Raw genomic sequence first — 26809 nt, 5'->3', positions numbered from 1 at the left:
AATATAAAATTATACCTAATAAGTGTATAGTTGATGTGCCAAGAAAACAATACAAAAGGTCTGAAAAGGAAGTTCATTATTGATGGGAGGAAGCCTTTTGGAGGAAGTAGTAAATTATTTGAATTTAGTTCAACAGACAAACATAGAGGAGGAAACATTCCAGGAATAAGTAACACCATAAGGAAGATTTAATATTGTGGAAAAGTACAAGGTATATCCTGTTTGGCTGAAACATAAGATATTAGTCATGGGCAATTAACAAGCATTTATTTAGTAATCATGTACTATGTGCCAAGTGGCAGACTTAATAAATAAATACTTAAGGCTTCAAATACAAAAATGAAAGTCTTCTTGCCTTCAGAGTTTATATGCTATTGGGGAAACATGAATACAATTGAAAGAGCTCTGAATTTGGGTCCCAGTTCTGCCACTTATTAGTATAAGAATTTAAATTTAGGTTTTTATGCTAATATGAAAGTTCTAAAGTAATATTATAGTCACAGATTTAAAAATATTATAGCTTAAGTCAAAATGACTTTTAAAAGCTTTTATTTACAGAGGTGGAAAAAGTAAAAGTGGAAAAATGTAAATAGACAGAAAGTGTTGCCTTGCTACAAATACCCCAAGTTTAATCCTAATGTCTCCAGACCACAAATGCAAATCCAAAAGCAACTGTCTCCAGAATCCAAAGTCCTAATTAGGAAGCCAAAATCTGAAGAGCCAGGAAATTATGAAGAATCTGTCAAGAACCTTCAGTGTACACAAGGCTAAGACCACCAAAAATCTCACCAGAACTCACGCTCAAGGGAGTATCCCACCAAAGCACCAATGAGCAGAGAGGGTCTCCTCACGGAAGAAACAAGGAAGGAAACTACTCCACTTACCACTACAAGCCAACCTAGGATCCAGGGAAAGAGTCTCCTCCTCCAGTCCAGCTCACCAACACATTGAGAGTGACTGAATCCTTGAGCTGGTCTTTTAAAGCAGTTGTCTCAACATCACTTCCTGTTGCTCCCCCACTTTTCTGGAACCAATCACAGTCTTTCAATTTGCCTAGCACTGAGGGGGGCAGTGACCTTTGTAGGTATGAGCTTACTCTAGTAAGTGACTTGCTGAACTCTCCTAGTGTCAAGTAGGGGTACTTTAAGTTTTTTATTTGTTTAGCTAAAAATAGACAAGGAAAGAATTAATCCTATATTCACACTAGGTAATTCATTTTAAGCAATTCACTTAATTTCATTTTTTTGATCTATAAAATGAGATAGTCAAAGGTCCTATGAGGTCCTTTCTAACTCTAGATCTATGATCTATATTGTGAGAATTTAGTATCAGTTTGTACCCCTTTTCTTGGTACCCTAAAATCAGTCTTTTGGTGTTAAAAGGAAAGTTTCATATTGAATTTGAAAACCCATTCTCTAGTGAACCAAGTTTTGGTTCAATCTCCAATCCTTGCCTGGATTAAGAATAAGACCTAAAGCATGTGTAGTCTGGAGTCAATACTATGTATTGGTTCCAAGGCAGAAGAGTGGTAAGGGCTGGGCAATGGGGGTTAAGTAACTTGCCAAGGGTCACACAGCTGGGAAGTATCTGAGGCGACATTTGAACCTATGGCCTCCTGTCTCTAGGCCTGGCTCTCAATCCACTCAGCCACCCAAAAGCGACATTTGAACCTATGGCCTCCTGTCTCTAGGCCTGGCTCTCAATCCACTCAGCCACCCAAAAGCCTCTGGGCTCCCTGGCATCTCTGAAGACACTTGCTTGTTGTCCCACATGACTTCTGGTGTCAAGATGACCAGCCCCTGACCTGAGTTCAAGTCTGTCCAATCAGAAAGACCCAGAAAAAGAGATGCCATGAAGGGGTATAAATTATGGATCAAGGAAGCTCTCCCATCTTTTCTGACCAACTGTGTTTTTTTTCTGACCAAGCAATGCCAGTGAATGAAAACATAAGGTGAGCATTGACCTAGTGTTAGCTGGAGAAGAAGGTGTGCAACTGGCCGTGTAACTATGTGCCTTTTCTTTCTCCAACCTGCTTTTCACTATTTACTAAATAATTATAAACTAATATAATTTCCAGAGAATTTTTATTATAACAATATAAAGAAAGCAACTGAAGTTTTCTTTTCTAATCCAAAAGTCCCTAAATCTACCATCCTAGGTAAATCTCAAGGATCCCACTCTGGCTTCAAATGGAAATGAGTCCAATCCAAGAGTTGACCCTAAAAAGGTAATATTTTCTTTGTCCTGTTGCCTTCATTCGGTGTTTGCTATAGGAATCTCCAAAGGTGCCTATATCTAGATTTTCACAAATATGAATAACAAAGTCACCAGTTCCTTTACAAACACAAGGTAATGAATGCATATCTAGTAGGAGGGTTTTTATTTCACCAGATAGAAAATACAAGAGGCAGTTAGGTGGTGCATTGGATAGAGCACCCGTCCTGGAGTCAGGAAATCTGAATTAAATCCACTCTCAAACACTTAGTAGTCCTATGACTCTGGACAAGTCACTTAACTTTGTTTGCTTTAGTTTCCTCACCTGTAAAATGAGCTGGATAAGGAAATGGCAAAACACTCCAGTATCTTTGCCAAGAAAATGCTATGGAGAGTCAAAAAGAATCTGACATGACTGGACAATAACAAATTATTTGGCATTTAGTGGATAGAGTGGATAAAGTGGATAGAGTATCAAACCAGGAGTCATGAAGACCTGAGTTCAAATCTGGTATCAGACACTTGCTAGCTGTATGACCTGAGGCACTTGCTTTAACCTTGTTTGCCTCAGTTTCCTCATCTTGTAAAATGAGCTGGAGAAGGAAATGGCAAACCACTCCAGTATCTTTGCCAAAAAAACAAAACAAAACAAATAAGATCATGAAAAGTCTATAATGACTGAACAACAGAAGATATAAAAGATTCAAAGGATTTACTAGAGTGTACAGTGATACAGAAAAGACAAAGTACTCACAATAGCCAATAAACTGTTCTCTGAAGAGAACTAAACTTGGAATTGCCAGTGGGGGAAAGTTTTCAACAGTTCAGTCTTTCCCACAGGTTTCAACATAGGTTTTCTCAAATTATGTCACTGTTTTGGACTTCCTTCAGGAAGTAAATATACTCTGGGGATATACTGTGCTGTCCCTTTCCCATCAAATTTTTGCACTGTTCAAATAATTCATGATAACAGCAGGTGGCAAGGTCCCAATTTCTTATTAACCAACAAAATAGCTTTAGTTCCTTTAAAGCTGTTGAGGTCATATGGGCAATCCCTGTGTTTCTCCAAAAGGTACACTGCTCAGGAATATCCCCTTCTCACTTTCAAACTTGGGTATACTCTGGAAACAACCCCAAGACCCAAGAAATCTTTCTCTCCTCAATTCCAGATCATGCTGCCTGGGAATTTGATTCCTTTATCCTCTTCAAGACACCTGTATAAGAGAGTGTGAGATTATAAACTGCAGAACACTTGCAGATCAGCATGTTTTGAAAGGTTTCCTCCCTAGGAAGTTTCCTACATAAATAAAACCACATCCAATTAGCATTTATTAAGCACCAACTTATATGCATGGCACTACTCTAGGAGCTGGTGGTACAAAACAGCAACAACAACAAAATTGAGACATGGAATACACTTTGTGCAGATGCAAGGAGAGAAGGATAGAATACTGAAATCAACAAGTAGACTGGTGTGGATGGAATGTGGGTGACAAAAGAGCTCACCACAAGGGATGGCTTCTGTTTTCTCAGTGAAATATGAGATGAGATTCTATGCTAAGAAGGTGGAGAAGGATCAGAAGATTTAGAACAAGAATAAGACTGGAGGACCATCCAAGTTGCATGGCAGAAACTCCCTCCTTAACCCAACCCTCCTCTTGGAAATCTAACTTGTCAAAAGCTAAATTCAGGTGTCACAATCTGAGAGTGCCATCCCTTAGAGCCATAACCTGACCCCAAATTTTGGCGATTTCTTTTTTTCTTCATATGTTTGTGCCTTTATGTGCCTGGGCAAAAGCCTGGTTCTCCTTCAGAAGAATAGAAGTCCTTTCAAGTTTCATATTTGTTTTCGTGTCTCTAGTCCTTAACACAGTGCCTGCCACAATAATACTATCATTATATTAGCCAGCATTTATAGAGTGCCTACACTGTGCCAGGCATCGCCCTGAGCACTTTGGAGCCTCACAATCACCCAGGTAAGTGCTGTGATTATACCTATTTTACAGATAAGGAAACTGAGGCAATCACGAGTTAAGTGCCTTGCACGAGGTCAAAGTCATAACAGTGTCGGAAGACATAAAAAGGCGTTTAATAGTTGCTCCTCACGGGAAGCGAAGAGGAGAGGGAGAGAAAATGGATCATATAACCATGGGGAAAGTTTTAAAAAATAAATTAAAAAAAATTTTAATGCTCCTCACGTGAATGAGAGAGAGACCATTTTAAAAATGAAGAGACTGAGGCTGGGGAGGGAGTGTGCCTAAAGTCAACACAAACAGATATAGCTTCAGGAATTTTTCCGAGACACAGCACACTCTCGGTCACGCCCTCTCCATAGGACGCAATTTTTCCGCTTCTCTCCAATTGGAGTAAAAGTCTGGTGCCCCGCCCCAATTACTCCAGCAATGATGCTACTCTGGAGCATTGCTTAACATCCCGACCTGCCTCGCGGCGCTCCCTCTAGCCTAGCCTAGGCTACCTTGAACATAAAGGACCCCACCCTAGGCGTGGTTCGCGTCTTTCCCGAAGTGCCCTGCGCACGAGGACTCTAAACAGGATATGAGGTAGGCCCACAGCTGGGCGGAAGTTGTCCGCGTCGGAATGGCGGAGTACGAGCAAGTACAGAGGAGCGCGCTGAAGCTCAAAGGGGTGTCGGACTTGGGTGTAACGAAGCGGTAAGTGCGACGGAAAGGTCGGTGCCCGCCGGGGAAACGAGGCAGTGGGATAGGGGGGACGGGGACCAGACGGGAGGCGGGGTGGAGTCGTGTCTCTAGTCCTGACAGTGCCGAAGGCCTCGTCTATCGGCCTTATCCATCCATCTATCCATCCATCCGACCATCCATCTGTCTGTCCTCGCAGAAAAAAGAGGAAGGACAAAGACAAGAGCAAGGTCCTGGAGCAGATCGTGACCAGCAAAAAGAACGAGGAGGAGAAACGGAGGGGACTGGACAAGCGGACACCAGCCCAGATCGCCTATGAGAAGATGCAGGAGAAGAGAGTGAGCAGCCTGGGGGGGGGGGGGGGGGGGTGTCTCACCTGGAGTCTGCTAACTTCTTTTTTTTACCCGTTTTCTATAACATCATCTCAGTATTAGTTCCCTTTATAGTGCTATGCAATTTATTTCATGTAGTTTTAAAATGTTCTGAGACAGAATCCATAAGCCTCTCCCCAGACTGCCCCCACACACAAATTAAGTTTAAGAACCCCTACTCTAAGGCCTTTGACAGCAGCTTTAAAAAAAAATTGTAAGGGAGATGATTTCCCCTACCTAGTTTGGACCACATTTGTAGTCAGTTTTCAGTTCTTAGTGCCACAATGTATGAAAGACATTGATCATACAGAAGAGGGTGATCAGGTTCCTTAAGAGATGGAAATTATGGAGAAATATTAAAGAAAGAAACATCGATGGAAACTGAGTCCCAAGTAGAAAGAGTGACACCAAGAATGCTTTGTGAAAGAAGAATCCTATCTTGTTCCTTCAGTGGAACCTTAAAGAACAAAAAGACGTAAGGGGAGGCATGAAAAGGAAAGTGTTGTATGTTCTGCCTGGTCTCAGAGGATAGAAATATAGAGCAGGGGGAGGCAGAATTAGGCTTGATTCTTTTTCAATGGTTCAAATCCCACCTGACGGGTTCTGAAGGCAACTCAGCCTCAGTTTCTTTATCTGTAAAATGGGACTCATTTGCAAGTAATACCTACCTTACAGGCTATAATACTTATCTTAACAGAGTTCCAAGGATCAAATAAGATAAATGCCAAGCCCTTTGCAAACTTTAAAGCTATATATTTACTATCAATTCTGTTATCCAGGGGGGCTGGTCTGCCTTGCAATACAGTAAGCCCTCCATTACTAGAAGATTTCAGTAGCGGATGCATTAATACACATCCTGCATAATTTAGGATTATCATAATTGTTTTAAGGTTTCAGAAAGGATTTTTGCCCAGGTACTGATTGGAATAGAAAACCTTTCTCTTTTGAGATAACCTTAAACCCTTACCTTCCGTCTTCGAGTCAATACTGTGTATTGGCCCCAAGGCAGAAGAGTGGTAAGGGCTAGGCAATGGGGGTCAAGTGACTTGCCCAGGGTCACACAGCTGGGAAGTGTCTGAGGTCAGATTTGAACCTAGGACCTCTCATCTCTAGGCCTGGCTCTCAATCCACTGAGCCACCCAGCTCCCACCCACACCCCCCAAACCCCCCACACCCCCGAGCATTTTCAAATCATAAGTGGTAAGTGAAAACCTGAACAAACTAGGGGAAATCTAGCAATGGAAATAATTTCCCAAATTCTATATAAGAATAATTGGATTATTGTTTCAATCTAAAACCTATTCTCCACAGCAGTCAAGAATCGAATATAATTTTCTCAAGAGTAATGACAGTTCCTTTACCTCTGTTGTCCTCCTCCCTCCCTATTTCACAATATTCCAATCTCTTGGCAAGTTCAGGGGGTGGAGTACCTGCATCTCATCAAAAGCTAAATAACTGATAAGGGAAATATGGTATAAGAGTAATGATGGGGATAGGATTAATCAGTGAGGGCATCAATTTCCCTTATTGTCAAGTAAGAGAGTTAGATTAATGAATTTAGTGAGATCTCTTCTAGCCCTCAATCTATGATTTTTGTGTTCTTTCAGTCCTAGTGGGATTACTGCAGTACACTTGTGGTAGTTTTTGAAAGAGGAGATACAAATGCTATAGACCTTCATGGTCTTGTGCTTTATTAATGTATGTACTTTGACTTTTGAAACCTCCATTGTTTCTTACAGTAATATAGATTACAAATCAGAATGATAATTGAATTCAACAAGCATTGATTTAGTGCCTGCTTTTTAGAAAGCATTGTGTTTGGGCCCTAGGAGAGGTGAGGTATAAAATATGTTTCATGAGATGTCCATGGAACAGTGAGCCCATCTCTGAAAGAAAAATAAAGTTTGAATAAGCTCTTTCTGAGATCATTGGATTTAGAGCTGGAAAGGCCATTAGAGATCATGGAAGCCAAACTCTTGATTTAATAGATGAGGAAATGCCGCAGAGAGGTAAATAAGTCTTGTATGTGGTCACACAGATGTCAAATGCAAGAGCTAGACTTTTACCTCAGGTGTCCTTGCTCCAGATCTTGTGATATTTGTACCAAGCCACACTGGGTCAAATTCAGAGACTACCTCAGAGAACAAGGGTAGAACACATACACAGATAACTATAATACAAATTGAACCCTTCTCTTTTTGCTCAGTTATATAACATGAGAGGGTTCAACCAGATGGTCTCTAAGGATTCACCTAATTCTGAAATCCTCTGCCTGTTTCAATTCATAGAACATTTGTTTTTTTTGTTTTGTTTTTTTAATCTACTGAGGATAGAGCACTTTGCTCCCTGCTGGGAAAAATAGAAAGTTTGCATCAAACCAGATCCCATTCCTAAGATGGTCTAATTGTTTTTTTTTTTAAACCCTTACCTTCCGTCTTCGAGTCAATACTGTGTATTGGCTCCAAGGCAGAAGAGTGGTAAAGGCTAGGCAATGGGGGTCAAGTGACTTGCCCAGGGTCACACAGCTAGAAAGTGTCTGAGGCCAAATTTGAACCCAGGACCTCTGTCTCTAGGCCTGGCTCTCAATCCACTGAGCTACCCAGCTGCCCCCTAATTGGTTTTTTACTTTGATATTGTGGGTAGAGAAGCTATAGAGACAGGCTGTGAGCTCCCATTTCCTTCCATAAGATATGGAAACTTTGAGCATATAAGATTCTAAATATAAAAGGTTCTAGGAAGAGATAGGACAGGAGATTATGCAGAGAACTATTCAGAGCAGAAGCTGGCTGCAAAAGAGAGGTAAAGTTTTTTAGACTACCATAGTAGGCAACATGATACCATGAAAATTTTAGAGCAGAGAATAGTCCACATTTATATAATGTACTAAGGCTTGCAAAGCACGTTACCTATAGGATCTCATTTGATCCTCATAACGCTAGAAGGGCAGGTCCAATTATTAATCTCATTTTATAGATGAGGAAACAGGCTGAGAAATGTTTAGTGAATTGTCCAAGGTCACTCCAGACTTTGTGACTCCAAATCTAGTACTTTTTCCACTGTGCCTCCTAATGCAGACAAAATTTATGCATGAGAAAGATTTATCCAGCCATGTTTGAAGGACATATTTTAGAGGCCAAAGTGTAAAGTAAGGAAAGGTGTAATCATGGCAGTGAGGTTGGGGGAACACTGTACTGTGTAACTAGGACCCTAAGCAACTTTGGTCAATTCATTTCCCTGGACTTCAATGACCTCATCTTGAAATTAAGGGGATATACTAGATAATCCATGAAGGCTGTTCCACATGTGATGTTCTTTAAGAAGAAAGAGAATATGGAGTAGTCTGTTTACAACATTTCTTAGAATGCATTTCTAAGAATGTAGGCAGTAGTGGAATAGGCAGGACTGAAATTGAGAAGCATAAGAAGTAGTTGTGTTTTATAATTTGTTCCTTGACCAATTGTTCCTTGACCAGTTGTTCAGAAAAAACTTGTAACTACAATGTATAAAAATCCTTCAAAACCCTATTGTAACATTCTTCTGCCAATTGTCAACAGCCCATCAAATTGTCTAACTGAAACTAAGTGCCCCTTGTAACATTTCAAGGGAACCACTTAAAATGTTACAGGGTGCAATGAGTTCTACAAGAACTGTACCTCCCTGCTCTTAGTGGGCCTAACAGGTGGTTTGGATATGTAAATGTATAACCTTGCTTTGTTCTTTTTTTTTTCCTTTAAGCAAATGGAAAGAATCTTAAAGAAAGCATCCAAAACTCATAAGCAGAGAGTGGAGGTAAGGATTACTAAGCAATAAAAAGCTAGGACTAAAACTTTAAGTTTAGTAAATATTCTGAGCCCTATACTTTGGACCACCCTCAGTGGTCAGTAGGGCAGAAAGTATTGGTGGAAGACAGGACCTGGTTTTGAGGAAAAGCATTTATCTTTGATTTACTTGTAGCTTAGTAGGTGAAAACAACAAACGAGCATGTTATAAATGCTCACCAAATGTGTAACTATAAAAGAGATAGTGAATGGAGAAGATTTCCAGAGAAGCATAATTGATAACAAAAGCTCAGTTTTATAAAGTTCTTTGGGGTATATTTACAAAAGCACTTTATTCACAGTATTCAGGTGTGGCATAATCCAAATGTTTCCATTTCAGAGCAGAAAAGAGACTTATTCAAGTTGAAATAGAAAAGCCTAGAATTGAGATTTGAACCTGCTATCTGACTCCAGATCCTATGTTCTTTCCATTTTGTCACTGCCCCTTTATGGATTTGTGTTGGCAGAAGAGAGGACTATATTAAGCTACATTAAGAAGAGGATCCAGGAGACAGAATGCATCCGTTGGAAAGGAGGATGCTTTGGGGCAATAGTAGCTGAGATAGGAAATGTGTATACTTTTTTTGGTCTTGTTGCATAACATCTTTCTTTTCTGCCTCCCCTCCAGGACTTCAACAGACATTTAGATACTCTCACTGAACACTATGATATCCCCAAAGTCAGCTGGACAAAATAGACTCCTACAGTGTTGAGTGGTATGACCCTGAGGAAGAAGACTCAGTTGTGTTTGTTCTGGATAAATGTGGCATGTTCTGTAAATGCATCCCCTCTTTTTTTTTTTATGTTTCCTGCTAAGACTATTTTTAAAGACTATGTAATCAAGTTAGCAATTTGTTGCACTTTATTAAAGTAGAAGTCATGATTAGTTTTTTAAGTTCTTTGTGACACATAATTTCTTTTAGGTTAAAAAATTCTGTTATTTAATACAAAGTCATTGAAACTTATTAGTAAAGCTGTCCAGTTAGAATAGTATGATAATTCAAATTCTGAGCCAACAGTTAACTTTTTTACACTGCCCATAGGAAAAAACTTGCTAAGCCAGTACCAATAGACCCTTAGGGTGCTAATTACAGCTGATTAACTTTTCATTATTCTTCTACATGTTTTCAATGGTTAAAGGATGATTTCCTGAGTATACAATCTCCCTCTAATAAATCTTTGCTATAGTGTGATCATTTGATGACTAACCTAGTGATGAAGCTGCCCACTTATAGGCTGGATAAACATCTAACAACAGGTTCAGAGGCAAATATTGGGACCTGCATCAACAGTTTGATAGAATCTGCCAGAATTTATGCCCTAGGCCTATGGTCTTTGGAAGGCTAAAGTTGCATGCTTATTTTTATAAGGGATCAGGGAGGACATCAGAGGAGCAAAGCTACTCTTAGTTTGCTCTACTTGACATGTCATTTGTTATTTATTTTCTGGACTTAAGCACGTCATTTGATGTCTCTGGGCCTCAGTATCCTTACTTGTAAAATGAGAAGGTAGGACTCAGTGACCTCTGAGGTACATTCCAGCTTGAAATCTGATCCCATGTCTTGAAAGAAAATAGAGGAAGAGTATGTTAGAGCTAGGTTTCATGCACTTTCAGTGCTTTCTTATATTGTTCCTGAATCTCAAGCTGGGGGTATGTAAGTCTTCAGGACTCCCAAAATAGTCATACACAGGACAGTTTCTGATTGTTGCACCCCCTGATCTGAATTGAGCTACTATCAGCCAGCTGGAAAGCTCTGTAGGTTCAAAGTGACAGAACTATAGGCTTCTTTTTGGTCTGGGATTTCTGCCCTGGTTGTTCCTCTACAGGCTTCAGATTGGTCTAAAACAGTGATGGCAGACCTTTCAGAGACTTGAGTGCCCAAACTGCAACCCTCAAGCGAGGAAGCACTTCAATTGGGGTGCTAGGCAGAAGGATGGATAATATGAGAAATGTCCTCAGGCACATGTAGAGAAGGGGAAAGGAGCAGCCCCTTCCACCACGTATCCCATAGGCTCTTCAACATGGGTCTAGAAGCTGGAACTGGCACTCCTGCTCTTCTCCTGGCATCTGAGCCACACAGCAGCCACTGCTTCTGAATTTACTCCCTAATATATAATCCAAGACCAGCAACCACACAACCATTCCCTACCCTAGAAAACCACCTGAATACAATTACTCTGCTCATTCTGCCTTGTATCTCTGTCTCGGAACCAGGAAGTAGGTATCAAAGCTGCCAGCTGGTACCTGTTCCTGCAGCCTTGTGCCCAGTACCCCTATAGATTCACAGCTCCTCACTAGGTGCTTGGATCCCTTCCCCCCTCCCCTCACCTGGCCAGAACCTGTCCCCAATGACCCTCTCAATTTGTCTCATTCACTGTGACTTTTCAATTTGCTCATCAGGATTCAGTCTGGTGCATTTTATGCATCTGTTTGGAGGAGTTTTGGGACCTTACCATATTGATTCCTACTTCCCTGCCATCTTGGCTCCACCTCCATTTCACACAATTTCTATACAACCATTTCACTTTCCAACAAGCATCAAGGACACCATGTTTCCTTCCCCACAAATGTCTAGTCTATAGTGACTGGCTGATAGAACTAGTCCTCAAAGAACAAGGACTGGTGTTTTACCTTCAGCCATCCAGAACCAAGAATAGCCATTAGATTTGATCAGAGTTCTCTTGTCTTTTTGTGTTGTTTTCATTCACATTACTATCACTGTATATATTTCACATGCTTCATTCTTCAGTTAACACAGGATTTTCCATGTTTCTCTAAATTCCTCATATTCCTTAAGGTACATAATAAAGAAATGAATAAGGAATATACCATGATTTTGTTCAATCATTGCTCAATCCAGAGATATTTTGTTTCCAGCCTTTTGCTATTATAAAAAGTAGCTGTAAGTACTTTTGTATGTATAGAACCAAATTTCTTGAAACTTGAGACTTCATTTATTGATTGGTGGGGAAAGGAGAATCTTAAATCTACTTGTGGAAAGGACTTTAGGGCTCATTTAATCTAACCCTCTCCTGGAAAAACTGAAATCCAGAGAGAGATTAGGTAACTTCCCAATGTCACTCAGATAGTAAACGTTAAAAGGTTTGATTTTAACCCAGGCGCTCCGACTCCAGAACCAGCAGTTCTTTCTACTGCCTCCCCACATTAGAATATATGCCCTGGATCAAAGGTATGAATAGTTTGCCTTTTTTCTAAGTTTTATTTTCAATTCCAAATTCTCTCCAGCCCTTCCCCTGTACATTGAGAAGTCCAGAAATATGATAGCCATTATACATAAGTAATTAAAACAATTTCCACATTAGCTATGGGGGGGGGGGGTGGTAAATAAATATGGTTCAGTCTGCATTCAAGAGTCCTTTTTTTTTTTTAAACCCTTACCTTCTGTCTTTGAGTCAATACTGTGTATTGGCTCCAAGGCAGAAGAGTGGTAAGGGCTAGGCAATGGGGGTCAAGTGACTTGCCCAGGGTCACACAGCTGGGCAGTGTCTGAGGCCAGATTTGAACCTAGGACCTCTCATCTCTAGGCCTGGCTCTCAATCCACTGAGCCACCCAGCTGCCCCCTCAAGAGTCCATTTTGATAGCATTTTTCATCATGAATTCTTTGGAATTTTCATTGATCATTGCTTTAAAGCAAATTTCACAGTTGATTATCATTACACTATTGCTATTACTATGTACAATGATCTTCTGGTTCTCACTTCACTACATCTGTTCACATAGTCTTCCCAGGTTTTTCTGAAACCATCCCCTATCATATTTTTACAGCACAATAATATTCCATCACAATAATATCCTGTACCTAACTTGTTCCAGCATTCCCTCAGTTCCCAATTCTTTACTACCACAAAAAGCTTTTTATACTTTTGTACATATAGGTTCTTTTTCTTTGCTCTCTGTAGTACAGACCTGGTAGTGATATTGCTGGATCAAATGATGTGCACAGTTTGATAGCCCATTGAGCAAAGTTCCAGATTGTTCTCCAGAATGGTTAGACTGGTTCACAGTTCTACCACCAGAGCATTAGTATCCCTATTTTTTCATATCCCCTCCAGCATTTGCCATTTTCCTTTTCTGTCATATTAGCCAATCTGATGGGTGTGAAGTGGTACCTCAAGAGTTAATTTTCACTAATGATTATTAGTGATATAGGAGATTTGTTCATTTGACTTTTGACAGCTTTGATTTCCTCTGAAAAATAGCTAGTATATCCTTTGATCATTTGTCATCTGGGGAATTTTTTTTATTTTTATAAATTTGGCTCAGTTCTCTATATATCTGAAAAATGAGACCTTTATCTCAAAAATTTCCCCCAGTTTTTTGCTTTCCTTTTAATGTGGGATGTATTGGATTTGTTTGTGCAAAACCTTTTACATTTTTAATGTTAAAATTATACATTTAAATTCTTATGATCTTTTCTATCTTATTTGGTCATGAACTTTTTCACTATCTATGGATCTGACAAGTAGTTTGCTTATAATATTATCCTTTATATTTAAGCAGTGTACACATTCTGAGTTTGTTTTGGTATTCTGTGTGAGATGATGGTCTATTCCTAGTTTCTGCCAAACTGCTTCCCAGTTTTCCCAGCAGTTTTTGTCACATAGTGAGTTCTTGCCCCAATACTTAGGATCTTTGGGTTTATCAAACACTAGGTTACAGTACTCATCAGTTGGGCTTGTCTCGAGTCACTCAAAATTATTTTCCAGAAAAGTCAAATTCGTTGTTACTTCAATGTATCAAACAAAACAGACTTTCCAATAAAACTGACTGTCATTTTGCCATATTATCTAATTTGGTAGGTGTGAAATGATATTTCAGATGTTTTCATGTGTATTTTAAATTTTGTTTCATTAAAAAAATGACATTATTATTAGTGTCTTGGAACATTTTTATATGGTTTTTGATAATACATTTTTCCTCCAAAATTATAGCCTTTAAACCACATGTTTTTTGAATCACATATTTGAATTAGTTCCATTTTTTTGGATGTGAGGCTTTTGCAAAAGATTCTTGATACAAAGATATTTTCCCATTGCAGAGCCTCTTTTAGTCTGAGCAACACTGATTTTGTGAGGGAAAGCTTTATAATTTGTAATCAAAATTGTCTTTTGTAATCTCTATCTCTTGAAGAGCAGAAAGAACAGTGCAGATCTAAGTTAAAATTCTGGTTTTACTAAACTACATATGTGACCTTGGACAAGTCATTCTACCACTTTGGGCCTCAAGTGTCTATCTGTAAAATGAAGGGATTAATTTCCTTAGATTAGGCTATTACTCCCTACATTCCACAGTTCAGCTAAACTGGCCTCCAGGGGGTTGCTCTCTCACACATTACATCCATTACACCTTACATTTACGTCCATCATCTCCATGCCTTGCCTCTGCTTCCTAATATCTCTAGTTTCAAAACTGTTCAATTATACTTTCTACATGAAGCCTTTCCTAATTCTCAATCCTGTCCCCCACTCCCCTCCCAGATGCTAGGACCTTAACCTCAAAAGAAAAAATTTAGATTTATTTGGTATATACTTATTAATGCCCATGTAGTCTTCCCAATAAAATGTAAGCTCCTTACGGGCAGGGGCTGCTTCATATTTGTCTCTGTGTCCCTGGCACCTAGCTTAGTGCTTTTAATAAATGCTTGTTGGGTGACACATTGTAGGCAAAGATAAATTCTGTTTCTGCTTGCTTCACTCTTTGTCCATATAAATATTCTGACATTTCTCTGACTTCCTCATCTTTTCTCATATTTAATATTCCATTATATTCATGAACTTCTGTTTGTTTAGCCATTCAAAAAACATTTGTTAAGCACCTCCTATGCAGAGGGCACAAGATAAATGAGAATCCTTGCCCTCAGAAAGCTTCCAGTGCTATCAAGATTACATGTACTTGTAAAAATATACACAAAAAGAAGTGACTTCTCAGGAGTGTAAACCTTAAAATTTCTTAGACTTATAAATGTTGGAAATTTCACCATTGGGAAATTTCATACTTGAAGAATTTCCTACTGATAGTGGGAACTCTATTGGAATGTGAACCCCATTGGCATGGGAGGTTCCTTCTCCCTACTTAAGATTACTTTAGGACAGAAACCTTTTGCTGAACAATGGAAAGGGCTTTGACCTATGCTTAAGCATAGAACAGGAAGTTCTTTGAGTCATGATTGATTTTAGAATTGATACAATAGAGATACTTGGAATGAGAACCAGGTCTTGGAACTTCCAATCTCCACCCTGCTCAGGGTAACAGGATTTAGGAAGGGCTGTAGCAAAGGATCAAGATTTAATTATTTGAGAATATGACCTTCAACAGACATGTGCAAAGCCACAGACCTCTGGGCGGTCCTGGGTTAAGCTAGAGCCACCATTGGCACAGGGAAGACATGGACAGTGATTGGTAGATGTGAGAACTGAGGGGAGGGAACTTGGATGGTTTCCTTAAAGATAGCGGGGTCTGAGGACTGAAAGGGGGTTGGAGAGGTTTTGCTCTGAGAGGTTGTGCTCTGAGAAGCTTGCTCTGAAGGAAGCTGGAGGTGGAGGCCCCTGAGACTGTTTCTCCATTTTGGTCACATGAGTGATAGGGACTGATCTCTTTTCTTTGCCTCAGCTATCTAAGGGCTTGGGCCTTTTGGCCCAGCCTAAACAGAGGGGGTATTTAAGCCCTATTCCTTTCTCTCTCTCACTCTCTCTCACTCACACTCTCTCTCTCTCTCTCTCTCATACCTTTATTCCTCCTGTTTGTAATTAAACTCCATAAAAGGTTGACTGCTGACTTGAGTTTTCATTTAGGAATTACATAGCTGAATTCCATGGCGACCTTAAATTAATATATATCAGTCTTTTAAGTGATTTCCTTGTCACAGGAGGAAGAGACCAGTAACTAGAGATTAGAAAAGGCTTCAAGGAAGAAATGGCATGTCAGCTGAATTTTGAAGGAAACAAGGGATTGAGAGACAAATAGCAAGGAAGCAATGCAATCCCAGTGTGGAGGAAAACCAATAAAAAACAAAGAGGAGGGGAGAGAGAACAAGCATTTATTAAGTATCAAGCACTATGCTTTTTATCTAATATTTGATTCTCACAACAACCCTTGGGAAATAGGTAAGATTATTACCCTTATTTTATAGTTGAGGAAACCTAGTGTCTTGCCCAAGGTCACATAACTAGTAAGTTTCTGAGGCTGGATTTGGATTCTAATTCAACTGACCCTAATACTCTATCTACAGGGCCTCATAGTTATCTCAGGCATTCCTCAATGGGTTGGGACTTTGTGTCTAGTTCTGAGCTACCACAAAAACTTGTACTATGAATAGTCTGGTATATATATATATATATATATATATATATATATGTGTGTGTGTATATATATATAAGATCTAAGGTCTCTTCTGCTACTGGAGATGATGGTGGGACTGGGCAAGAACTATTTCAGGCCAAAGGATGCAAAACCTGATAACATCTCCTGCCTTAAGGCCTCAGGGCATAGTTTCCCTTTCCTTCCTCTGATGAGGAATGAGGCAACATTTAAGATGTTACTTACTGTTATTTAGAACCAGAGAAGACTGACCCAAATGAAGGAAAGAAAAATTCAGACTGAGATGAAGATAAGGGCTTTGTACAAAAGTACTTGTTTAGTTGAATTGAAATAGAGATAATAGTTGCTAGTAGAGATAAAGGAAAGTTTATGCTTCTGTAGAACAGGAGTCATGGATTCTCTGACATCTTGGTGAAGCCTATGAACTTCTCAAAATGATCATTTTTGCTGAGTGCAATTCCATAGGCTTATTCTCAGTGCTACTGGAGAGGCCAAGGCTAGTAGACTGCTTGAGCTCAGGAGTTCTGAGCTGCAGTGGGGCTAAAGTCAGAGTATCTACACCACATTCAGTCACAATATGTCAAACCCCCTGGGTGTGGGGAAAGAGACCAGGATGCCTAAGAAGGGGTGACCAGACCCTAAGGCAGAAATGGAGCAGGGTAAAGCTTCCCTGATGATCAGCAATGTCCTTTGCTTGGTTAAACCAGGGAAACCCAGTTCCAACAAAAATGTTGGAATTTTTTTTTGTTTTTTTTTAAACCCTTACCTTTCATCTTGGAATCAATACTGTGTATTGGTTCCAAGGCAGAAGAGTGGTAAGAGCTAGGCAATGGGGGTCAAGTGACTCGCCCAGTGGAATGTACTTAAATGTTCATAAATTAAATTTAAAAATCTTAATGTTCTAAATATTCTTAAGAATGTTAAAAATGTTCTTAAATTCATAAAATAAAATATATAGAGTTATAAAAGAAACACTGAAAGATGTCATTTTTTCCTATCCAAACTTATGGACCCCTTAAAATTTATCCATGGAATCTGCATTTAAGAATTGCTACTAGGGGGGAAGCTGGGTGACTCAGTGGATTAAGAGTCAAGCCCAGAGATGGGAAGTACTGGGTTTAAATCTGGCCTCAGACACTTCCCAGCTGTATAACCCTGGGCAAGTCACTTGACCCCCATTGCCTAGCCCTTACCACTATTCTGTCTTAGTACCAATACATAGTATTAATTCTAAGACAGAAGGTAAGGGTTTAAAAAATTTTTTTTTAAAAAAAAGGAACTGCTACTGCTGGGACAGAGCCAAGATGGCCACTTAGTAGCAGCAAAAGCTAAAACCACTCTGGCACTCCTTCCAAACAAATCTTTAAAAAGCACCCCAAAATGATAGGAGTCAAAAACCAACAGCAAGACACAGTGAGGGGGCTCTCCCACTGAATACAACTTGAAAGGTAGGCAGAGAGAATTGATTTTCACAGGATGAGGGGGAATGGAAAGCAAAACTACACACAAAGGAGTATTGTCCTACCACTCCCTCACCTACTGCACCAGGTTCCATGACTGGACACAGGCCAGCTTCAGGATTTCAGGACCCAGGCTGCACCAACAAAAGAACACCTCAGACCCAACCCTTGAAGTCCCAGGCCCTGGCACCAGCCCATAGTGAGGCTCAGAAGTCCATAGTACAGGGCCCTTTCAAATCTGCAATGCTGCAGTGAAGAACTAGTCCCAGGGCAAAATAGCATAGAGCCTAGCCCTGCAAACCAGCTGCAGAGGAGACAGAATCAGCTTTCAGAATTCCCAGTCTACAGGCAAAAAGAAAAAGGTGGGGAAATGAACAAACAGCAAAAAACTCCTAATCCTAAAAAATTTCTCAAAAAACCTAAAAAGTTGTGACAAAGAGCAAAGCACAGAATCAATAGCGGATGGTGAGATCCAAGCAACCACATGCAAAACTTCGAAGAAAAATAGAAATTGTTCTCAAGCCCTGAAAGAACTCAAAAGGAATTTTAAAAATCAAATAAGACAGGTTGAAGGAAAATGGGGGGAGGGAATTGAAAGTAATACAAAAAGAAAATAACAGCTTATAAAGGAAAAATGGTCACCTGGGGTAAAGTGGCACAAACATTCAATGAAGAAAGGAGTTCCATGAAAAGTAGAATAGACCAAATGGAAAAGGAGGGTCAAAAGGTTATGGAAGAAATTTAGCCTTTAAAGAAAGTATTGTTACTGCAGATGGGAAGAGGAAAGAGAATATGCATTTATTAAATACTATATATAAGGCACTATGCTAAGTGATTATACAAATACCTAAACTGATCCTCACCACAACCCTGGGAGTTAGGTGCTGTTACTGTTAACTCAGAAATAACACAGAACTACTAAAGTAGTCAGAAAAATCAAGTCTTTAATCAGGAAAGATAGGCCCAATATTCAGCAGCTATCATAAAGCCCAGCTCCAAAAGACTTCACAGGGCCTATACCCTAGGGCTCTGGGGATGTATCCCTGGGAGAATGCACATCACTAGATGATTTCTCCAAAGAACAATAGAACTTCGGGAACTTAGGGCAGGGAAGTATGATTGATTGGCATTACCATGGCTACAAGAAAATGGGAAGTGCAAGACAGGAGTATCAGGGAGAGGCTCATGCTTTGCCATGGGTACAAAAGGGAAGGGTCCAGCCAAGGGTTGGGCTACCTGAAAGAGGACTTTGATACAATGGGAGAAGCTAAGACAAAAAAAGGTACTTAACATTTTATTTAGGAGTGTGAATCTTAAAAATTCTCAGACCCTACTTCAGAACATTTGGATAAGGCCATTCCCCATTTTAAACAATGAAGGGACTTTGATCAGGAATGTGAGACCTCTACTCCACCCCTACTTAAGCATACTTTAGGGAAAGATAAAGTTGTAAACTCCTTGCTGAACAATGAAAAAGTACTTAACCCATACTAAGGCAAAAGCTCTTAAGCTGGGCCTATTTTTAGATCTAATACAAAAGGGTGCTAAATACCTATAAAGGTCAGGCAACTTGTAAACTTACAAGTGGCAAAGAGATGAGAACTTACTCAGAGATTTTAGTCTACTCAGGTGTGAACTTAATCAAAAGTTTAGTCTACTCAGGTGTGAATTAAGAATGGTCAGTCCTTTGGAAAAGGTCTACTGTGATTGGTAGATGTGAGAACTTAGGGGAGGTGGCATAGGAGAAAATTCCCTTTAAAAGGTCAAAAAGAGGTCTCTGGAGATTCAGCTGGGAAAAGCTGCCTTGAAGGGCTTGATGGCTGAACTTGACTGAGCTAGCTGAAGCTGAACTGGTGTCTCTCTGAACACTAGAATCTTGCTTGGGATAAATCTTGTGGTGAGTTGATAAAAGACTGACTGATCTCTCTCTTAGGGTTTTCAGCCTAGGCTGGCTCATGCTGGCCTAGACTGGTCTATCCCTTTTCTCATTATTTCCTTTTTCTCTCTCCCTTTCATTAATTCCTCATTTGTATTAATTAAAATCTCTATAAAACCCAGCTGACTTGGGTATATTTAATATTTGGGAATTTTTCCCTGGCTACCACTTTATATTTGATTTAAAACAAGACATTGTCTTGAAACCATATTTTCTGCGGTCACAATTTAAGCCAAACACTCTTTTAACTGCCACAGTTTATGGCTTCCACTATTTTAATCATTACAGCAGATTTGGGGTCTCTAGATTTCAAGTTGACATAACTCTATTTTACAACTGAGGAAACTGAGGTAAGCAGAAGTTAAATGGCTTTTCCCAGACTTACACAAGTAGTGAGTATTTGAGGCTAGATTTGACTTCTGGTCCAAGGCTCTCTCTACTTACCCCAAACCTACCCCCACAGCTTCCTCAAACTAGTGGTCTCAGATACAATGTTATCACTTGCTGCCAGTGGATTTATCACTTTTTAGCTCTAAAACAACAAATATTATGTGGAGCCATAATGCACAGAGTACTAGTGCCTGGAGATAGGAAGAACTGAGTTCTAATGCACCCACAGACACTAGCTTTATGACCCTGGGCAAGTAAAATGGAGATAATCGCACCTATCTCCCAGGGTTGTTGTGAGGATCAAATGAGATAATAACTATAAAATGTTTAGCATTGTCCCTGGCACATAGTAAATGTTATATAAATATTAGCTAAGTTATTCCTTGCTGTGTGCAGAGCAAGCACTCTTCCTAGGTCATAGGGAAAATATGAAATTTAGATTAAAACAGATTCCCTACCTACATAGGGCTTAGAGGAATAAAAAACAATTCAGGTAACAGTACTATACAACCTTAAAAGAAAAGTGCAGTGGAGAGAGCTATGTGAGGTCTAAGGTAAAGACTGTCAATCATGGGGATGAGGAAAAGCTTTCTGGAGTGGCATTTGAGTTCAATTTAAAGAATTTAGAAAGGAATACAACTTGAGGAGCAGAATGATACAGTGTATAGAAAGCTGTGTTTGGACTCAAAGATCCTGGGTTCAAATTTTACCTTTGGTATGCTATGTGACCTAGGCAAGTCTAAAAGCCCTCATAGCCTTGCTATTTGGGGTCCTATGGTCCCTCCCAGCTCTGATATTCTCTATTCTAAGAGCCTCCCAGCTCTGACATTGTTCTAAGAGCCTCCCAGCTCTGACATTCTCTGTTCTAAGAGCCCTCCCAAGCTCTGACATTCTGTTCTAAGAGCCCTCCCAGCTCTGGCATTCTCTGTTCTAAGGATCCTCCCAGCTCTGGCATTCTCTGTTCTAAGAGCCCTCCCAGCTCTGACATTCTGTTTTAAGGGCCCTCCCAACTCTGATATTCTGGGTTTTAGGCAACCATGGAGCTCCTACACTCTAGATGTTGTGAGTCTTATCTTTTGAGCCTGGAAGGCGTCATCACTTTCCGTTTCCTCCGCCTGAGGCTTCCCTGCTCAGTCTCAAGGGCCGCCTATGTCCTGGGTAGCTCTCAGCCTCCGCCCTACTCCGGCTCAAGCCTTTTCCCTTTCCGAAAGCCCTGGCGGATGAATGGCTTCTTCAGACCTCAGTGAGCCTGCGCCTACTGCGAGCGCGCGCCCGCATCTTTCCCTCCCCCCCTCCCCCTGCGCGTGCGTCAGGAGCTGAAGGCTATTCTCCGAGCAGGACATAACGGTTCCAGGGCGGAAGTGGAAGTGAGGTGCGGCTGGAGGGGTGCGCCCGCCTGCTTGCCCCGGTGCCGCCACCTCTGCCGTTGCCGCGCCGCGCCTCGCCTTCGACCTCGACTTCTCCCCGACCCTATTGCTGCCGCTGCCGCCGCCATGTCGGCCAGCGCCGTGTACGTGCTGGACCTGAAGGGCAAGGTAAGAAGGCCCAGATTCGGCCAGCGCTGCTTCCCCTCTCTGAGTTGCCTGGTAACGGCCCCTCCCAAAGGCGGGGGCGGGGACTTTCCCCCACCCTGCTCACGGGGCCCTGTCACCCAGTCACTATCACCGCAATCATTGACCTCGGCCCTGCCACCTCTGGCCACAGCCCCTGCCCCAAGGCAGCCTGTCACATCCACAAGCACTTAGGCATCCCCTGCAGTGTGCAATCAGTCAAGAAGCATTTATTAAGTGCCTACTATATGTCAGGTAGTGAGCTAAGCGCTGGTGATACCAAAAGAGGTAAGAGACACTCTCAGCTCTGTCGTGGGACCCCAGATGTGGAGCTGTAAGGGACCTCGTGGTTCAGATGAGGAAACCGAGGCCCATGGAGTTTTAGACATGGGATTTGAACCCAGGCCTTCTCACGACCCAGCCAAGCATGCTGCCTCAGGAGAAGAGAAGCTTAAAGACAATTGGGAACCTAGCCATGTCATCGAAGAACTGAGTCAGGTCTAGAAGTAAGATGAAATGTCATAGTGATAATGCATACCAAAGTTCAAGAAGGGTACAAAGTAAAACGGGAGGATTTGGGGGAGGAGGGGCAAAGTGATCAGGGGTGGCATCTGAGTTAACCTTTAGGGAGCTGACAGGGTTCAGCCAGATTCACCGAGAAGGAAGAATCTTCCAAATACAGTAAACAAATGAAGCAGAGATATAGCTACAAAGTGAGGGGCATGTTAGGGACCACACAGTTTGATTAGAGCCTAGAGGGCATAGCTTGGAAAAAATAGGGTGGCACTAGGCTGTGCAGTGCTGAGAATGCCCAATGGAAGGCACTTGATATGGATGCAGGACTTCAGACCCAAGGGATACAACCCAAACCTGACCTGAACATAAATCTATACCATCAATGATATAAGTACAATCCAGTGGAATTGCTTTTCAGCTCTGGGAGGGAGGGAGGAAAAAGGGAGGGAAAGAACATGAATCATATAACCATGGAAAAATACTTTTAAAAAAATAACAAATCTATACCATCCCAGGTAGGTTGATTCAGTTTGCTTGAAGACCTCTAGTAGAAGGAGCTATCTTTGTTTTAGTATATTCCATTGCAATTTTGGCTAACTCTTATTGTTAGGAAATTTTTCTTTGACAACAAGCCTAAACTTTCTTCTTTGCAGTTTTGATATCTCCTAGATATATTCCCTGGGACTACAGAGAACAAGGGTAATCCCTCTTCCAGATAACCACCATTTAGATAGTTGAAGACAGCTATCATATACCTCCTAAGCCTCTTTTCCAAGTTAAATATAACTGGTTCCTCCACCCAGACATCACATGATGTGAACTCAAAGTCCTTCACTGTCCTTTCCTCCCCTTCTTGGGGCATTCTCCAGCTTGTTATGCCCTTCTTAAAATGTGGCACAAAAAAATCAAGCACAGTGTGGCCTGACCAAAGCAGGGTAGACAAAGTAGAAAATATCTGATCTCCCTTTCTGAATACCATTGCCTTTTGGTGTAGACTAAAATCACTTGACTGTCATGTCACACTGTCGACTTATATTTGGCTTATAGTCAACTAAACCAAAAGATTTTTTTCATATGAAATTGTTCTTTAGTCATGCCCCCTCCAACTTGAGTAGTTGATTTTTTTTAACCCAAGTGGAGAAATATGTATTGCATGAAAAAACTGATATAACCTTTATCAGACTATTTACCATGGCGGGCAGGGGGTCTGAATTGAAAAATGACAGAAAACAGTTGTCAAAAATTGTTTCTACATGTAATTGAAAAAGAAATCAATTAAAATAACAAACCCAAGTGGAAGACTTTTCATTCATCTGATAAATTTCATCTTATTAGATTTTTGGCCCAGCGCCTCTTAGTCTGTCAAGTATTTTTTGAGTTCTGGCTCTACCATTTAATCTGTTATCTGCTTCTCCTAGCTTCATGTCTTTTACAAATAAATAAAATATTCAATCAATCAAATAAGATAAGCATATCATGTATGCCATTTTCCAGGTTATTGATGAAAATGTTAAATAGCATAGAGACAAGCATAATTTGATGGACACTATAGTGGAGACAATTTTCGACTATGCTTTGAGTATGGCCATTCATCTAGTTCCAGTTCCACCTAATTGTGCACCTAACCCATACCTTTCCATTTTGCCTTAAAGAATAGCACAAGGGATCATTATCAAATGCCTTGCTAAAGGGAAATAAACTATATCTACATCATTCCTACCCTGTCAGAAGAAGAAATGAGCTAGTTAGTCTAGCATGACCTGTTTGGGGTGAAAGGCTAATTCTTTGTGATTACTGCTTTCTTTTCTAAATATTCATTAGCATTGAGATAGATATCTTTAATACATTCTAGAATTTTGCTAGGAGTCAAATTCAAGCTCATTGTATTATGGTCTTCATACTCTTTTCCCTTTTTTGAAGATAGAGATATTTGCACCTAGTCCCTATACCTCTTCTGCATGATCCTTTAAAGATAACTGAAAATAGCTCAGAAATAGCTTCTGAAAGTTCTTTTAGTATCCAGAAATATGACTTGCCAGGCCTTGGTTATGTGAGCTCATCAAGGGCAGCAATATACTCTTTTAGTGTCTCTTTTTATTCTGTTCTCTACAGTCCAAAGACTGCTCTCCTTGGCAGAGAAAGAGAAACAAGTCATAGGTGAATAATTGTCTTCTCTCCATTCATTATCAAAGTTCCATCTTCATGAATATTTATTAAGTATTTTCTCCAATACAACTTTTAAAAATTATTTTTGTTGACCTTTTTTTTCACTGACAGTTGAAGGGATCACAAGGAACGAAATACCATGAGAAAAATGATATTGCCACACTAGATCTTATAGCCAAAGCAAGGATTCAGTAAAAAACAAGATATTATTGCAAAAGCATCTTTCTTGTTGTGACAGTGTCACAAAACCTCATGAGTTAAGGAGTCCTGACCTTCTACCTATAAGAAAAAATTGGGGGGCAATCCAAATTTCTAAAAGTCCATCCTTTGCAGTACTGGCTGTATAAACAATTGACCTTTTTTGCCTCTTCTAAAGTTGTTTACATTAGCATCAAGATAAAATTCTTACCAAGAATTTAATTTAATTTATTTAATTAATTTATTTATTATTTAGTATCTCAGGGTTCTTCCTGTTTTGCATATCTAACATCCTTAACAGCAATAGGACCTCATCAGGTTAGAAACTTCCACAGATGATCACTATCTTCCAGACTCTCAGGCACCTCCTCATATACCCTGGATTTGTTCTTGGTGATCTTCCCGCTCCCCAACCTCCTTAACCCTAGTCATGTAGTCATGAGTTTATGAGTTTTACCTGTAATAAAGATTTGGGCAAAATTATGTTTAATCTGGACTCTGTATCTTGAAAGTTTTCTTTTGAAGTAGCTATCTGTATTGTTTCCCCTTGCCTGTCACTGACCCACATCCATCATAAATGTGTAATGATTTTTTCCTAATAAATATCTCAAGCTAGAGCATCGGCTCCAGCACTTTGCTCAAACCTTGCTTTGGTTCCCTGCTTCATTCTTTCCTGCTGAGTTGCACCTCCCTGTCAAAGAACCCTGTCTGGACTTGATTACTCAGGCTGCAACAGTCTTAGCTCATTCTGAGTTTTAGCATTCCTGATACCATTCCTATAGGACCTCAAAGTGACTTAAGTAAGTTGTATGATACATTTTGTTTTGATGCAACATATAATTCTCAAATCCCTTTACAAAGTCTATTCCCTGGATTATTATCAGAAAGGTGAGAGATGTCCTTTATCTTGGGTAGGTGACATTAGCCATTATTTTTTACCAGAATTTTACTACTTCTTCAGTGTACATTTTATTTACTACCATTGTGGGTATTGTTCTTTTGGCCCTGATTCTCTTACTCTGCATCACTTCCTATGAATCTTCTCACAGTTCTCTGAATTCTTTATATTTGGCATTCCTATGGTCTTGTAACTTTCCATTATGCTCATTTACTATAATTTGTTAAACTAGCCAGTTATTGAACACATGATTTATTATTACCAAAAAAAATTTTTTTATTGTTTATAAATAGTGTTCATGAGCAGCTTTGGAAGTGTTCTTATCAATATTGTTTTTGTCATTTGGGCATTTCTGTCATGTCTAATTCCTTGTGAACCCATTGGGGATTTTCTTGGCAAAGATACTGGAGTGGCTCTCCAGCTCATTTTATAGATGAGAAAACTGAGGCAAACAGGGTTATTAAATGACTTGCCTAGGGTCACACTTAGTAAATATCTGAGGCCACATTTGAACTTACATTTTCTTGACTCCAGGCTACCCACTGCACCACCTAGCTGTCTTTTATTAATAATAACTGACATTCATATAGCACTTTTGAGCATTTAAATGTGCTTTACATACTCATTTGAGCCTCCAACATCCTGTGAGGTTGATGGTGTAAGTATTATCACTACTTTATAGATGAAGAAGTCACCTCAGAGAGATTCAGTGGTTTACTCATGATTACATGGTTTGTAAGTCTGATGTACATTTTTGTGCATAGGGGTCTTGGCTGTCAGTAACCTCCTTGATATAGAGTCCCAGTTGTGGGATTATAAGACATTACTGGTTCATAGGATCATAGTTCATTAAATCCATAGATTTAGATCATTGGCACAGACTAGAAAGATATACAGTTAGTTACTGACTGATCAAAATTAGTAAAAAATCTCTCATCCTTTAGAGAAATTCAAGGGTTTTTTTTCTTTGTGTTTAATTGCTGATGGGTTCTAGGGAAGCTAAGAAGCTAAAGAGCAATGAAGTGATCACTTTTTGATTTGAGGAGAGGGGGAAGGGATTGCTCTTTTTTTCTTCTCCACTTTTCCTTCTTGCTAGGCAAACAGCATGACTAGTACTGTTGCAATGTTGCAAAGCCTGTTGAGTGATCTGATCTGGAACATCAACATTGGACATTGACCAAAGCTAACATCCAATGCATAATCTATTGCTGGGCCCTCTTTCCCTAGAACTGCTTTTAAATAAGTGCCCATACCCCAGTGAGGAGATGAATTCAATATTCCATGCCAACTGTCAT

At 40.1% G+C, this 26809-nt stretch overlaps 2 protein-coding genes across 2 annotated transcripts in view; both read left to right on the top strand.

Annotated features, from left to right (window-relative positions):
* The first annotated feature begins 4587 nt into the window (after positions 1–4587).
* On the top strand, positions 4588–13950 carry FAM32A (family with sequence similarity 32 member A). Its single transcript, XM_001368671.5, has 4 exons — positions 4588–4886; positions 5071–5209; positions 8978–9031; positions 9689–13950. Exons 1-4 carry the CDS (start codon positions 4813–4815, stop codon positions 9755–9757), a joined length of 336 nt encoding a protein of 111 aa, XP_001368708.1. The 5' UTR covers positions 4588–4812; the 3' UTR covers positions 9758–13950.
* Positions 13951–21223: 7273 nt separating this feature from the next.
* AP1M1 (adaptor related protein complex 1 subunit mu 1) overlaps positions 21224–26809 on the top strand; it is a 36105-nt gene continuing 30519 nt past the window's right edge. Inside the window, exons 1-2 of the mRNA XM_007489786.1 lie at positions 21224–21371; positions 21435–21721. Of these exons, the coding sequence (XP_007489848.1) occupies positions 21224–21371; positions 21435–21721 (435 nt within the window). The remainder of the gene's footprint in view (positions 21372–21434; positions 21722–26809) is intronic.

This window comes from Monodelphis domestica, chromosome 3 (assembly GCF_027887165.1).
Source record: "Monodelphis domestica isolate mMonDom1 chromosome 3, mMonDom1.pri, whole genome shotgun sequence".
NCBI classification, from domain to species: domain Eukaryota; kingdom Metazoa; phylum Chordata; class Mammalia; order Didelphimorphia; family Didelphidae; genus Monodelphis; species Monodelphis domestica.
Note: the sequence above shows the minus strand (reverse complement) of the source record. Positions and strands in the feature narration are given on the sequence as shown.

Bases quoted from the DNA above. Each gene is read 5' to 3' on its own strand.
- FAM32A (XM_001368671.5), top strand. From the start codon at position 4,813: ATGGCGGAGTACGAGCAAGTACAGAGGAGCGCGCTGAAGCTCAAAGGG. The intron at 5,210-8,977 runs GTGAGCAGCCTG...TTTTCCTTTAAG, and splicing joins AGAAGATGCAGGAGAAGAGA to CAAATGGAAAGAATCTTAAA. The intron at 9,032-9,688 runs GTAAGGATTACT...CCTCCCCTCCAG, and splicing joins CTCATAAGCAGAGAGTGGAG to GACTTCAACAGACATTTAGA.